This window comes from Agelaius tricolor, unplaced genomic scaffold, assembly GCF_023055355.1.
Source record: "Agelaius tricolor isolate 1412-34295 unplaced genomic scaffold, bAgeTri1.0.p SCAF_10, whole genome shotgun sequence".
NCBI classification, from domain to species: Eukaryota; Metazoa; Chordata; class Aves; order Passeriformes; family Icteridae; genus Agelaius; species Agelaius tricolor.
In genome coordinates, this window is record NW_027269270.1 from 1,268,201 (window position 1) to 1,282,758 (window position 14,558).

At 36.6% G+C, this 14,558-nt stretch overlaps 1 protein-coding gene across 2 annotated transcripts in view; it reads right to left on the bottom strand.

Moving 5' to 3' along the window:
• Positions 1-14,558, bottom strand: part of SPAG16 (sperm associated antigen 16) — a 374,434-nt gene that overhangs the window by 330,861 nt on the left and 29,015 nt on the right. For both annotated transcript variants that reach the window (XM_071434327.1, XM_071434326.1), the window contains one exon: positions 13,683-13,834. In XM_071434327.1, coding sequence (XP_071290428.1) covers positions 13,683-13,834 — 152 coding nt within the window. The remainder of the gene's footprint in view (positions 1-13,682; positions 13,835-14,558) is intronic.

Here is a 14,558-nt window from a genome sequence, read left to right on the forward strand (position 1 = left end):
ACCATAAACTGCCCCACTGGACTGCCTTAGTACATGCCCTGAAGGAAATCCCAATAAAGTCTCCAGCTTCCAGCTCCTAACTGATGAAAAATTCAGTAATACTCTGCCTCCAGACCAGATGGAGAATTTGACTGGAATCACACTGGCAATTTCTTAAAGATCCTCTTTTTTTTTGGTTGTGGTATGAAGAAAATAGAGGGCCCATTCAGCACTGCAATTCAACTACATAAAGTAATGCTCACAAACACATCAGACCTCAATCCTCTCCATTTCTATCATTCCTACAACTAAAGGCACACATCCTTATTCTGGAGTGGAAAAAAGCTTACACTTAAAATATACTGGTATTGAAAAAAGGATTATGGCATCTCTGATCATTCTCTCAGGATTATACTCTGACCCAGTAGTTTATTAAAACTATTTTATTTATTTGGAACAAAAACATTTAAAAAATCATTTTAAAATTACGAAGTCTCTAATAAAAACACCTATTTCACATTCAATTACTAACAAACAATTACAAAAAAGTATCAAGACTAAAAAACTTCTAGCTCTTTCCCTCATGCCAAGTCTTGAACTGAAAGTCAGCCATGTCACTGCATTGAGGGGACCCTATAGTAAAATTCAAGTGGTTTGATGCCTCTTGTGAGTCAGAAATCATAAAAAAATAAAAAGATAATGTTGCAAGAGCATAATTAATAGAGGTTAACTAATCATGTTTGAGAAGTGGGGTCCTAACTCCATATTTCTATGCTTAAATGAAGCTACATTGTATTTTTTCACCCAAACAATACAAACACACTATTTGTGTGTGCCTGTAACCTCAGTAGGGCTTAGACACATTTTTGGAGGTTTCTATCAAACTGATGGGTACAGCCTCTCCAAAAATTTCCTTTTCTAACTCAGAATCTAAAGAAAATGTAAAGAACAAAGCAGAAGATGCGTTGCTACAATTACAGAAAAATCAAAACCACTTGAAAATTTCAGAGTTTTTTCTTCTTAATTAAAGGATTAAAACTCTTCAGTCAGAACAATGCACAAAGCACATGGGGATGAAACAGCACAGATTTACATGGATATTTCCTCAGAGGGCTGGGGGGAAAAAACAACCACAAAGAGCAAACTTCAAAGTAACACCTTAAAGCAGCACTTCAAATTTCTACAAAAAAAAACACTGCATGGAAGGTGCAGATATATAACCAACTATTTCTGCACTGACATCTAATATATATATATATATATATATATATATATATATATATATATATGTATGTACTTGAGCAGAAAGGTAAAATGCAGTAATTCATAGAGCAATGTCTTTATCACAGCAACAGAATTGCAGCTTTCTCAAACCCAAACACTGCCTTACCTGAGCAGGACTGGAGAAAACCCCTCAGCACAATGTCCAAAGGATAACTATAGAAGAAATGCATAGTATCAAAGTCCTCTGTAAAGGCAGACAAATTTTGACCATTGTTCAATAAGCCTACACTTACTGGACTTTCTGAATTCCTCTACAGTTCCAGCAGCATTCTGTCTCAGATGTAGAAAGGCTGTGAGGATTGTGTAAGAATCATCACAAACTTGAAATTCCCCCCAGAAATTGTCATCTACTGTGGAGTGAATGGGAAAAGATGTCCTGGAACATCCTGATCTAAGCCCAGCAGATCCTGTGTCTCACACATGCTAAAGCACATCCTGCTTCCCTGGCACTGAAGAGCATGGCTCTGAACCCACAGCCATCCTATGCACCTCATCATTCCAGGAGAAAACAAGTACCACCAGGGAAATGGATTCTTTTCTGCAAAGAATGGAAGAAGAAGGGAGAAAATAGTGGCAGGAAATTGGAACCTTGTCATTGGCAACATTAGATCTGTTTAACTGATTATTATGATACTAATTACCAGAGAAAAATCATTTACAGTGCAACACTGATAGCTGACTCTAAACAGAAGCTGGCTATTTAAGCTTAGAAAATTTATTAGACAGTATTATCCAGTCTTAAGCCCTAAATTCTCAAAAGCATTTAGGCATCTGATCTACCTCCCAGCTCAATCCACTCAATCACTCCATGACCTATTCCTACGAATTTCCATGGCAGGGAACCTGGACACCTTTGCAGAGCTTTAAATACTAATAGCTGCTAAATGTATTGACACTATTTTGAGGAAAAAAGTACCTGAAAGGTTAAAATCCCTTGGTAAATGGCATTCAATGATTGGGTGGGCAGCTATAAGAAGACAATGCAGACTACATCAACCTCTCACAGGCACATAGTTGTGTAGCTAAAAACAACAGCCAAATTAGTGTTGGTACAGACTCAGCAAAAAGAGAGGACTAATAAAGTGAAATCTCAGCTGTACCGTGGCTGGAACAATCCAATGACATACTGAAGTGATGCTCAAATACATTTGGCTGCAAAGAGGGGCAAAATGTTACCCTTTCCTTGTTCCCTCTCATTACCTTCATTACAGTAACTTGCTTCTGACAGGAAATTCACAATTAATTAATTCAATTAGGAAGAAGATCTTCAAAAGTGTTGGGAAGGATGAAAGTTTGACAAGCAAGTCTCACAGATATGTGTTTGCTTAGCAGAAAGATTTTTGAATGTAAAGTCTGATGAAGGAATAGAGGTGGAAGCAAGTTTTGATATAGAAGAAAAGAATTGCTGAGTCTGACTGGGTAACAAAGGAGGCAAAGGCTGTGTTAGTTAGAAGGGGTTTTTATGGCTTAGAGCAAAGGACAAACCCACCTCAAAGAAGATGTTTTTACCAAGCAGAAAGATAGCACAAGCAAACAAGTCAGCAAATGTTGCATGCAGAAAAAAGGTCTCATAATTTTCCACTGCAAGAAAACTGAAAACCAACTTCTGGCTGAAACTGTAATGTACTGACTTTTAGTGATTGGAGAACAGTAACATGAATATGGTAATGACAGTAGTTATGATAGGCTATAGATAAGAGTTAAGGTATAGATTGGTTCTACTGTATTAAGATGCTGAGCAAAGAGAAGTAGCTGGAGCTGACAGCTGTAGGCACTGGCTCTGTCACCCACGACCCTGGACTGCTGTAATGATTTGGATGGAATAAACTGCATTTGGAAGAGCCACCTGAAGTCCCGCATCCCTCATTTCAGTTCTTACATAAAAGTAATAAACTCAGGATTGGTAACGTCAGGAACAACACTGACACCTCCAAATCTCTAATTTAAAAGCTTCCCTATGTTCATAAATTATTTAAAAACCCAAACTTTTCAATTCAAAGAAATAGAAAAGGACTACTTCAAAAGGTATAAAATGTGAGCCAGTCTGGAGCCTTGCAGAGTAGCTGACACAGCTACTCTGTGATAAGAATAGTCCCCTGCACAGGTGTTGGCATGTTCTGACTAAGCTCCCAGCCACAGCCTTGGCACAGCCAGCCTCTTCTTCTGCCACTGAGGCTCTCCACTCACACATCACCAGATGGTGGTGGAAGCTTACTCGCTGTGTATCCTGACAAAAATGGAAATAAAGTACAAAAACTGGAAAGAGCTCCTTGCTATGACTCCCAAACCAAAAATCAGTTAACTTAGCACCCAGGCTAACAAAATATGTGAGTGTATTAGCCTGTGTGATTATGTTCTTAAAAACAATACAAGAGTTACCAAATACAATACAAGACCTCTACAATTATCCTTAAATGTGCTCCAAATACTGACAGCCTTCTCCCTCTCATTCTTTTTATAAACTCTGTAGTAAAACACTTAATTAGTACATAATAGGATGTCTTCCATTAAAATGGAACGAAACTCTATACATAAACAATTATTCCAACAAAGCCCTGTCAGCTTCTCTTCATTGTTATTTCCCAGATTATTTTAGCCTGGGTGGATTTTTGAGATCAAGCCTGCACACCCTGCTCTTCACAGCTTTGGTGGCAGGCAGGAATCGGTCATGAACCATGAGTTTGGAGGGGCAGGATCAGAGCAAGGGAAGTGTAGCCAACAACAGAACGGGAGCAGCAGAATAACCAGCTGCCAAAGCCTTCTAGCCTGGAACTCAAGAGAACATCTCTTTCCAATCACTATTGTTTGGATAAAACCAATTGCTCAACAGCTGACTGTACATCAAAAAAATTCAGGTAAAATATACTCAAAATGAAAATTCCTCTCTCAAAAGATACTTATTAAAAGTAAAGCTATCTCCTGTTTCATCTCTATCTTCATTATTATTTTTCTCATTTTCAAGATCGAAAAACAAAGGACAGTATCTTCACATTAACCAACCCTGTGATCTATATCAAAATACAATTGGGGCATTCTTAAGTATTACATTACCATGACTATTTGATTATTTGTCTGCTGGGTTCAGGCCAGGGTATTTACATTTTGTAGCACAGAACAATTTCTACACCAAGCGTGAAGGAGGCCTGTGAATTCCTCTACTATTGCTCACATCCTTTCCAGACTGAGACATGTCACAACTATATGCATTGTTCCTAAATTAGCTACAAGAGTTAAGAAATCTAAATAGAATTTTAAAAAATTATAATTATTACACACCAGAAGTGTGGAAATTCAGTGTAGACATTTTCACATTAACAAGTACCACTGTTAAGTGAAATATTTTTAATGAGTACAGATTTTTAAAATACTATGAACTGTGATTTTGCATAGTAATTTTTTTCTTGTTTATCTCTTTTTTTTTTTGTGGGAATGAACTCTTGAGAGATTCCCATCACAGCAAATCTCAGTTTTTCCTGTACTGCTTCAAGAGAACAAATTCTTTGCAGGTGCTACAGAACCATGAGGGAGATCTGCTTTGTACAGAGAGTGAAGGATTCCTGCAAAAATAGAAACAGCTTCAGATTTCTAGTAAATTATAAATGTCTGACTGCCTGATCTGCTTTGGTTAATTTGCAGTATATAGCACATTATCTGAACTATATATACACAAGGTAAAAACTTGGGAACAATAAATGGTGTAAAACATACAAAAGAAATGCAAACTGAAACTGTGCACTGAGGATCTGGTGTTCTGCTGTCACATCAGCATGGTGTGGCCTTGGTTTTGAGTTACAGAATTCTGTAACCAAGCTGTCAAACTTGTGTGTTCTAACTTTGTCATTCAGCACCTTAACTGAAAGGATTTAGAGAATTTACAAAGAGCAAGGATAGGAAAGAGAAAGGGAGCTGCTAGGGAGGAGAGAGTGTTGTGGTGTTGTGAGGATCCCCAGGATGAGGTGAGAGATGAGAATTTGACTCCAAGTTCTCAGAAGGCTGATTTATTATTTTATGATATTATATTATATTAAAAGAAATGCTATACTAAAACTATACTAAAGAAAGAGAAAGGAGACATCAGAAGGCTTAGCAAGAATGATAACGAAAAACCCATGACTCCTCAGAGGCTCGACAGCTAGACCATGATTGGTCATTAAATTAAAGCAATTCACATGCTGGATAAACAATTCTCCAAATCACATTCCAAAGCAGCAAAACATGGAGAAGCTGAAGCTTCCCAGATTCCCAGGAGAAGAAATCCTGGCGAAGGGATTTTTCATAAAATATCACAGTGACAGAGAGAGGACTTCAGAAAGGTAACAGGAGAAAAATCATTCTTCTGAATGAGCTGTGAAACCACTTGACTCATTTTGCTTTTTAGCCCTCAAGCTCAGAGATCATGGACAAACTCCACAGTGAGATCTTAAACTACACTTGTGATAAAACAAATTTGAATATGAGAATATTCCTAAGGTGTCCACAAAACTGTTTAGCAGTTGTGCTTTACAAAGTGGTTCCAAGTAGTGGAAACAAATCTGAATTACCTTTGTTGTCTGAGCATCACATGAATTATTTGTGCTCCTCTGGTGTAAAAGCCCACCTGTACAGACATCATTCCAGGCTGGGTTCCAGCACAAATCTGCCCAGCCTCAGCCTCCCTGCTGATAGAGGTTGCCCTTTGCTTACTGAATGTAAGAGCAGGTAAGATCAACTGATCCATGATTATACAACAACTAGTTTTAATCATGATCAAACCTGTCAAGCCTGGATTCAAACTGGAAATCCAATTACAAAGAGGCCTGTGACCCATTAACATTATCCTCATAGTATGTGACACTCCAGTGAAACAGTGTCACATTTTCTGGAGGAAACGCTCTGATTATTAATTCATAAGCTGTTTGGACTAAAGACTTAGTATTTTATTTCATTTCATTATATTCAAACAGAAACAATTAAGATTTTACTTTCCACTCCCAGAAGTGCTGTTTGAATATACAAGACAAACAACCCTGAACACTGTGAGCAGTGCCAGAGCTCTTAGGGTATGTTAGAGATTTGTTACCATGAAAACTAAATGCTAATGTTGAATTTCATTTTCCTTAAAGTGATGTTGACATATGCAAAAGCTTTGTTTAAATATTGGAAAAAAAGATTGAAACACCAAAATCCATAACTTACTGCAGAATAGTTAATTTAAAATACAAATACCACAGTCAGCACCTGAGCCTTCCCCTCCAGATTTTGGGGGTCTGAGCACTTCATATTTCAATCACATTTCACTAATTTGAAAGGGATCTAGTTTTATCCATTAATAACTTTAGCTGAACTACATTAAAATGGAAAACAAAAAACAAAACCAAAAAAAAAACCTAATTAGTAATAAGTTTGGCCTCATTTAATCTCCTTTTTTTGTTAAGTATATCAAGCAGTAGTTCATATATTGCCTTTTTAGCCACATCCCTGAGTACACCAAGCTACAGTTAACCGCTGAACAACAGACTGCAAATACTTCTGGAATACTCCTTTAAAAATAGTGGTGATTATTTACCCAGTTCAAATACAATTACCATTTTGAACATTTTGACTTGCAGTTGTGTATCAATTACAACTAATACTTCTATGTGTTTTATCAATACCCAAAAACAGCAAGCAAATGACTGTTTTAAAAATTAAAACTTAGTATAAAGAGTTTCCAAACTCTTCCCAACTAACACAGATTTCCCAACTCCAAAGTCTTCCCAACTAACACAACTCTTCCCAACTCCTACATCACCAACTTTTCATTATGAAACAGACCTTGGGAAAAAAAAATAGAGGAATTATAATTGGAAATAGACCTTCATGGAATTTAGATTTTTTTTCTTTGTCTCACACAAGAAAAATCACTTCCTAAAACTATGGACATTTTTCAAGTGAAATGAAATTTGCACCAACATTGTAACTGAGGTACCCAACACTATTTATATCACGTGTAGTGCATTCTACACATTCTGCTAGTTAGTGCCTCTGCTTCCTTGAAAGAAATGGGGATCTTGGCAGCAGCTGAACATTCCAAAGAGCTCTGGAATTGCACAGTTAGAGACGTTGTACTGGCAGAATTCCCTTCAGGGCTGTAAGCACTGAACACCTGTCAGTGAACAAACAAGCACAACTAAACCATTCTCCTCCTCTTCCCCCCACAATTCCCACCTGGTTTCCAAGAGAAATGTTAAGGTCTTGACACTTTAATTAAAGGGAAAACAAAGTGTTGGTCCTGAGTTAATGAAATTGCTCAATTATGGTCTCAAAGGCCAACGGAGCAGACGTGAGCAGCAGCTGTGCAAGCACCATCCCACCTCCTGCTCCGGGGGTTCTGTAGGAAGATTCTGGTGCCTCTGCAAAGTTCTCTCTGAACTCGGGCAGAGTCAAATCCCATCCTATAGCCCAGCCTGAATGAGGGCAAGTGCTGCAGAAACTCTGAGGGATAAAGGAAACCCTCCTGCACCTCACAATTCCTAACTCTCTCCATCTGTCCGTCCTGAAGAAGACAGCAGCAGCTATTTGTAAAAGCAAAGAAAACCAAACATTTGAAAATCTTTATGGCTTTCTTTATATCTGCTCCATCTTCTCTGCAAAGAGAACTCAAAGGGTTTTTCTTCAATTAAATACACTTTCAGTACATCCCTCTTTTAGGAGATCTGCATACAAAAACCAGTAATTTTACTATTTATCAGCAGTTTTTGCAAGTGATTATAGCAAGAGTGAGATTCACAGTCTCAGTTCTAAAATCTGTCATTATTGACACTAAATACAGAAAGAAATATATGAATATACAAAACCTATGTGCAATTAGAATTAGAAACAAATGCAGCTTACATCCCAACAACTTTCTATGTTGGTTCTCCATCTTGGGGCCTGTTACTTGGCAGCATGCAGTGACTCAAAACAAGCCTTGTTCTTCAGCACAAAGAAAACCCTTTGGATGCTCTGTGAGCTATTTTCATCAAGTACCAATGGCTTAAAGAATCAGTTTTACTACTAAAAATGCAAGGCATTGGATGTCTCCATTTAACAAAGCTGCAAAGGTGGATGAAAAATTCTATATTAAGTTGTCTTTATCATTTGGTCTTGCAACTGAATGACTATTTCCTCTATAGCTTTATTTGTAGCTAACATTCTGAAGCATTTTCTCATTTTCTCCATGTAGCTCCAACATCTTTAAAGACATTTGAGCAAGTCCTAAAACTAAAGTCATCATTACATTATCTATTACATTACAGAATACAATAGACAACTCTTTTTAAAAGCATGAATATCACCTAAAAAGCAGCTTTCTTTTTACCATTTTCAAGTCCATAGCAAAAGTATTTTTCTTAAAAATACAGACTTGCCTAACAAAATACGTAATTCTTTTAAATTAAATTCCATCAAAACCAACTAAAGGACACATTTTAGATTACACCCAGTTAATCCTGGATCATACTCTAAACATTTGAGTCACAGAACATTAATTCTGTAAGTAGAAGGAAAGAGGCATCATATTCTAAGGATATACATTTTCTTTGCTGCTTAACACCCACTGTACTCTGAATGACTCTTATTGAATTTCTACTTTATTACTACTTGTTCTAACAAGTTGGTTTGTAATTTTGGATTTGCTTTTGGCTTTATTTCTGATTTTTTTAAACAGAATTCTTTTCTGTTTTAAGGATGCATCCTGTTTCCCCTTAGGGTTCTTTTCTGTAGACTACCCAATTTCACTTTTTACCCTTTCCTTGACAGTTTCATAGACTTCTAATCATTCTTACTGCTCTGGTATAGATGCTCCACTTGTCTCCTGAAGAGCTCTGATCAGACTGCACAGAAAACTGCAGCCAAAGCTACATGCCATGTGAAATTAGCAGGAGGAATATTCCACATGCTCCAGGCCATATTCCTGGTTTACACTGCAGCACAGTGTTCAGCTATTCCAAAATATTATGTGGTTTTCAACTCATGCTAAGCCTGTTTTACACATCATACCCTAGAGCCTACTCTAATGAAAAGCCAATGATCAACTCTTTCTAATCTTCTTGATCTCTATTTGTACATTGGATTATTTTTAAAGGCAGAGCTTTGTACCTCTTCTTACACTGTTATTTCTTTGGATCAGTTCTCCAAGAGGTCAGCTTTGGAATTTCACTCCTGTCCTCAGCTGCACTTGCTGTTCCAGCCCCACCAAACCCAGGCCACTTGGTCTGCAAATTCTGTCAGCTTATTTTCTGTTCCATTTTCCAGACCATTAAGAACAATATATCCCTGCAAAAAAGCCTCTTCAGTATATCTGCATGTTCCTAATCTATTTTCCATTAATTAAAAAAAAAAATTGTAAAAATTGTCAGGCCAAATTTCCACAGTTGTTCACAGGAATTAATCTGTGAGACAGTATCCAAAGCCTTTTTAAAACCTAAGTGCTCTTGTATGTTATCCATGGTACCTCTTATCCTTTCATGGATGCAATATAGACTGGATTTAAACAATTTTTCTTGCATACCCATTTCCCCAGTTAATTCTTTCCCTGTTTTCTTGAAGATATTGAGTAAAATTTCAGTTCTACACTGCCAACTTCCTTAGGAATGAAAGTAATAGTGTCCAGCCTATGATTTCTTAGCTTTTAATTTTATCTCATTTGAGATACAGACATTATATTTTCTTTTGCTTTCTCTAGGCTGCAGTCTTATATTTGGGTAACTTGTATCAATTTTCTTAGCTCCATATCTGCAGTTTTATTATCCCAGGGAAGGGGTGTAGAAATAAGCATTCCCACTATTATCTGTCAGTCACCTCCTCTCTTCTGAATATCAAATCAGTACTTTCTTAGCCACATTATTACAAACACAAAGTGATTGTCTGTTTCATTTATGATGCTTCCTAACTACTGTGGGACCATCTTTCCAATTCTGTCCCCAATACACCTGTGCTAATTTATATTCAAACTCAATAATCTGATTAAGTAGTCACTTGGTTTCATCTCCCCTTCTACTTGAGGGCACAGGAACAGCAGTTCTTGTGAATGTTATATTCTTTTTTCCATAGAACTGTGGAGAAACTTCAATGTAATACATGTATCCATTTGATATTTTAACCCAAAGTCTCATTAATTACAAAAGCCGTATCTGTATGATCCCTGGATTTTACTTCTCTATTGTTAATATACACAATGGCCATAATTGCAAAACCTCTTCTACAGAAACAGATAATTCCTCAACTCCAGAAATGTCCAACACACCTTTAGATAAAGTTTTACAGCAAGTAAAACTTGAGAAAATTAAATTGGGTTGTAATACATGTAGAAATATAATTTAATGAACATAAAGAATTTGCAATTGTCCTGCTAAGATTACTTTTAAAAGCAATCAAACATAGAATGTACTCTGAAAGGAACCTCAGAGAATAAAAATAGGAAAGTTTTCAAGAGCTTAATGAAATTCACATTATCAAAGGTTCTCTACAATTTTAATGACCTGTGAGTGCATTTTAATTAATTTAAATGTTTAAAGTAGTACTCCATGCACATTCTTAATCTACAACTACTTCTACTATTGATACTGGCTTATTAAGGGCCAGATATGTAAATAGTTTAGACTAATTGTCTGTTACTACAATTTATTTCAGTCTCATAACAAAGATTGTAAAATCAGGATAATGCATTCTCTTAGAAAAAAATCCTGTTGCTTTTCCACTTACTGTTTCAGTGATAAACTTCACATCAAAGGGACTCTGTGTTTTAAATGACATGCCAGCTTTTACAGGATATTGCAGTAACACAATATATGTCTGTCCTTGAAGTAAATGTTCTAGCCCAGCTATGACTCATATTTGCATCTACTTAAAAGCACAGGCATTTGTTAGATCACTATTTAGCTACCAGACACAGAAGAGATGTTAAATCATTTCCATCACCATAGTTCACTGCAATGTAACAGTACAGGTAATACAAACATTTATAATTTTGTCTCAAGGATACAATCTCATGACAATATAGTGGCTTTTTACTGAATGGGATATAATCCAAGTGCCTGAATTTAAAAATTGGAAAACATGTTCACTCTAAAGTTTTGTAAGCTTTAAAAGCTCACTCACATTTACTGAAGCAGGTTTGACAATACTATACAGTGAATTTTACCTAGACTTTCCACATCTTCTGTTCTCTTTTTCTCTGTTTTTTGTAAATGCATATGCAAATGCAGGATTTCAATTGCATTTATTTCTTCTATATATTCCTCACCAACCTCCATGGAACTGACCAAATTAATGCTCTGACTCCTAGTTCCTTTATGGTATAAAGAGAATTTAAATGAATCATAATCTCAATAAGTATAAATCAATTTCATCCTTCCCAATAAAACATTTAAATGACTTATGGAACACTTTTCATGTTCATTCACGTTGAATCATTTTAAGAAAGAACCTAAGTTACATGACACACAGCAGAACTTAAAAGATTTTTTGATATAGGTCAGAGGAGATGAGACACCACACAAGCTTGATTCCAAGTATCATAGAAATTCACCTAAGGAAAGGAAGGCTCTCCTTTATACCTCATCCTTTTGATGGGAACAAATACTTAAGACACCTAAACACTTGAATAAGAACATACAGTTTTAATTCAATACATTGGATTAGAACTGTAGTTCAATAAAGGTGCACTACAGGACAGAGTTCTGTCTCTTCTGTTTTAAACACAATTTTAACTCACCTCTTTGCACTCTAGACATTCATCATTCCCCTCTGTCATTTATTTCTTACATCCTAAGCAGTTATCCACATACACTATCCAAGATGGAATCCTTTATTAGGGGAAAGGAAATATTTAGAAATAATAAATCCAGGAAATGTGAAGTGAAAAAGAACTATTGTTCCATTTGGAAGAGATGCTAATCTCACACCTAAAGTTTTAGACTATTGCTTAGCCATGGAAAATTCAAGCATGCCCATATTTTCTGATGCCTTAATTCTGGAACTAGCCCAGTTTTCCAATCCATTGATTAAATAAAGACATCAGGGCCTCTGGTGGGACTCCTTTGGGAAACATAAGATCTGTAAAAACACAGATGCTTGCCAGAACCAGTCAACTAACTGTGCTCATGAATTTCAAAGAACAGGAGTCAGACAGGCACACTACCTGTGCAGAGTTTTTATTTTGGGAAAAAATATTTTATTATATTTATACGTTTATTTTATAAACATAACTCTGCTGAAGTTTTCCATAAAAATCCTGATGACTTCAGCAGAAACAGAAACACACAAATGATTTCTTCTTGGATTATGAAATTGTATCTGTTCACAAGTCAGAATGAAGAGAGGAGGTACCTCTAAGAGTCTAACACAGAAATTTTCCACCACTGCATGAAAACCAGGGAAAGTGGAGATGGACTGACTGGCACATGCCTCAGATACTAACAGGGACACTATGGAGAAATATTTGTTAGACATGGTGAAAAATGTTTCAGTAAGCAACAGAAGAGGTACAGACAGACAAAGATTTTTTTTTTTATTTGAGGGCTCAGGAGCAGAAAAAAGAATGAAAACAGAACTAAAATGGTATGTTTGTTTGTGGAGAGATGCACTGCCAAAGTGAAACAGATGAAATGCCCTTGCAAAGCCAGACAGGAACCTGCAAAAATTAATTACCATGGACATATTTGTGTGGAGACAGGGAAAGACTGAGGCTGCTTCTGACTATATCATCATCAACTAAAACTCTTTTCCTCACAGTTTAAACTCTAATTGTAGTTCTCAAACAAAAATAGAGCAGTGTAACGGTTTTGAGAGCTTCTGAAATTTTAGATATTACAATGTTTACCCTAATTTGGAAAAATAAAAAGCATTTTTATGTAGTCCCAAAATGCAACCTCAATAAAAAAAAAACAATAGGAATAAAGTAAACATTCTTTTCCATAATAAAATAATTATTCAATCAGGAATTAGCTTTGATTTTGCACAACTTCCAAACTGAAGCAGTAACCTACCTCTGGCATACTCAGATTTAGAAGCTATGACTACTAGGAAATTATCAGATTTTTGCCCTTAGTCTTGCAGATTTTGTCCCCTTTAGTCCCAGCTGGAACATTCTGAAATGCTGGAACAGTTTTCAAGCATTATGGAACACATCAGGATTTCTCAAGTTACAAAAGAAATATAACAGAGCAAGAAGCAATTACAGCCAGGGCTCCTCCTCTGTTAGGATTGAATTCTCAAAATGTAGACTGCTAGCTTCAATTAATCAGTTCCTGTAATTCCCTGAAAATTTAATTGTGATAGAAACTTGTATTAAAAAAACCCTAAACTTGTTACCTACCTGTCCTATTTACTTCAGCTAAGCAGGATTTCTTTTAATCACATTGGACAGGTGTCTTTCACCTGTATAAAGAGAACTGATACAGCTGGAAAGAACACAGTACCTTTAGATCTCTCCTGCCCATCTTCTTCTCTCCCTCTTCATCTGGATCACCAGAAGAGCTTGCAACAACCAGGAATTTTTTCTGCCTGGTTTCCCGAAGAGCTTTCTGGGTGGGACCTTCAAACTCTTTCTTCTTTGTACATTCACAGCCTTCTGTAAAATAAAACCAACAAGAATATCATCAGAATGCTTTTTATTTACTCTGCTGGAAGCTATCTCCTTGCTTTATATTAGCAAGAAAGGTGAAATTCTCCAAGAAACACCACTTGAAACATGCAGATATTTCAGGCTACTGTGCCATCCATATAAAGTATTCCAGGGCTATGTGTATCTCTGCTGCACAAATAATTTCATCTTATCTAAAGAGTAGCCTAGACTTGGCCCCAAAAAGGCAATAATCTTGCAGTACACAGAGAAGCACAGGGAAATGGATGCATTCTTTCACATCCCTCAGAGACACAGAAAACATCAGCTCACTGCATCCTATCCACCACCAATGCAATATTCTGATTTACAGCCCACAATTCCTTTTGTTTCCCTGCACTTTCTGCCAACCCACCTTTCAAACAAGGAATTCCTGATGAATAGGTAACTCAGCAAAGAAATCCTAAGCAGGTAACACAGCTTTAAATCATCAGAGTTTGGAAGGGATAGGATGAAGAGTACAGCACCAGGCATCTGCCATGACCTGGCAGAGAGGACACTGCTCTCTGACAGCTTTTGCATTGACAACTCACACAAATCCAAACACAGCCCTTTGGGATACCTGTACCTTGTTGCAGTGCTCTGTTGGATGTACATGCATACATGAAAAAGGATGAAATATAGATTTCCAACAGGATTTGGGCACTTACATCCCTCCAGTTCTTTGGAAAAA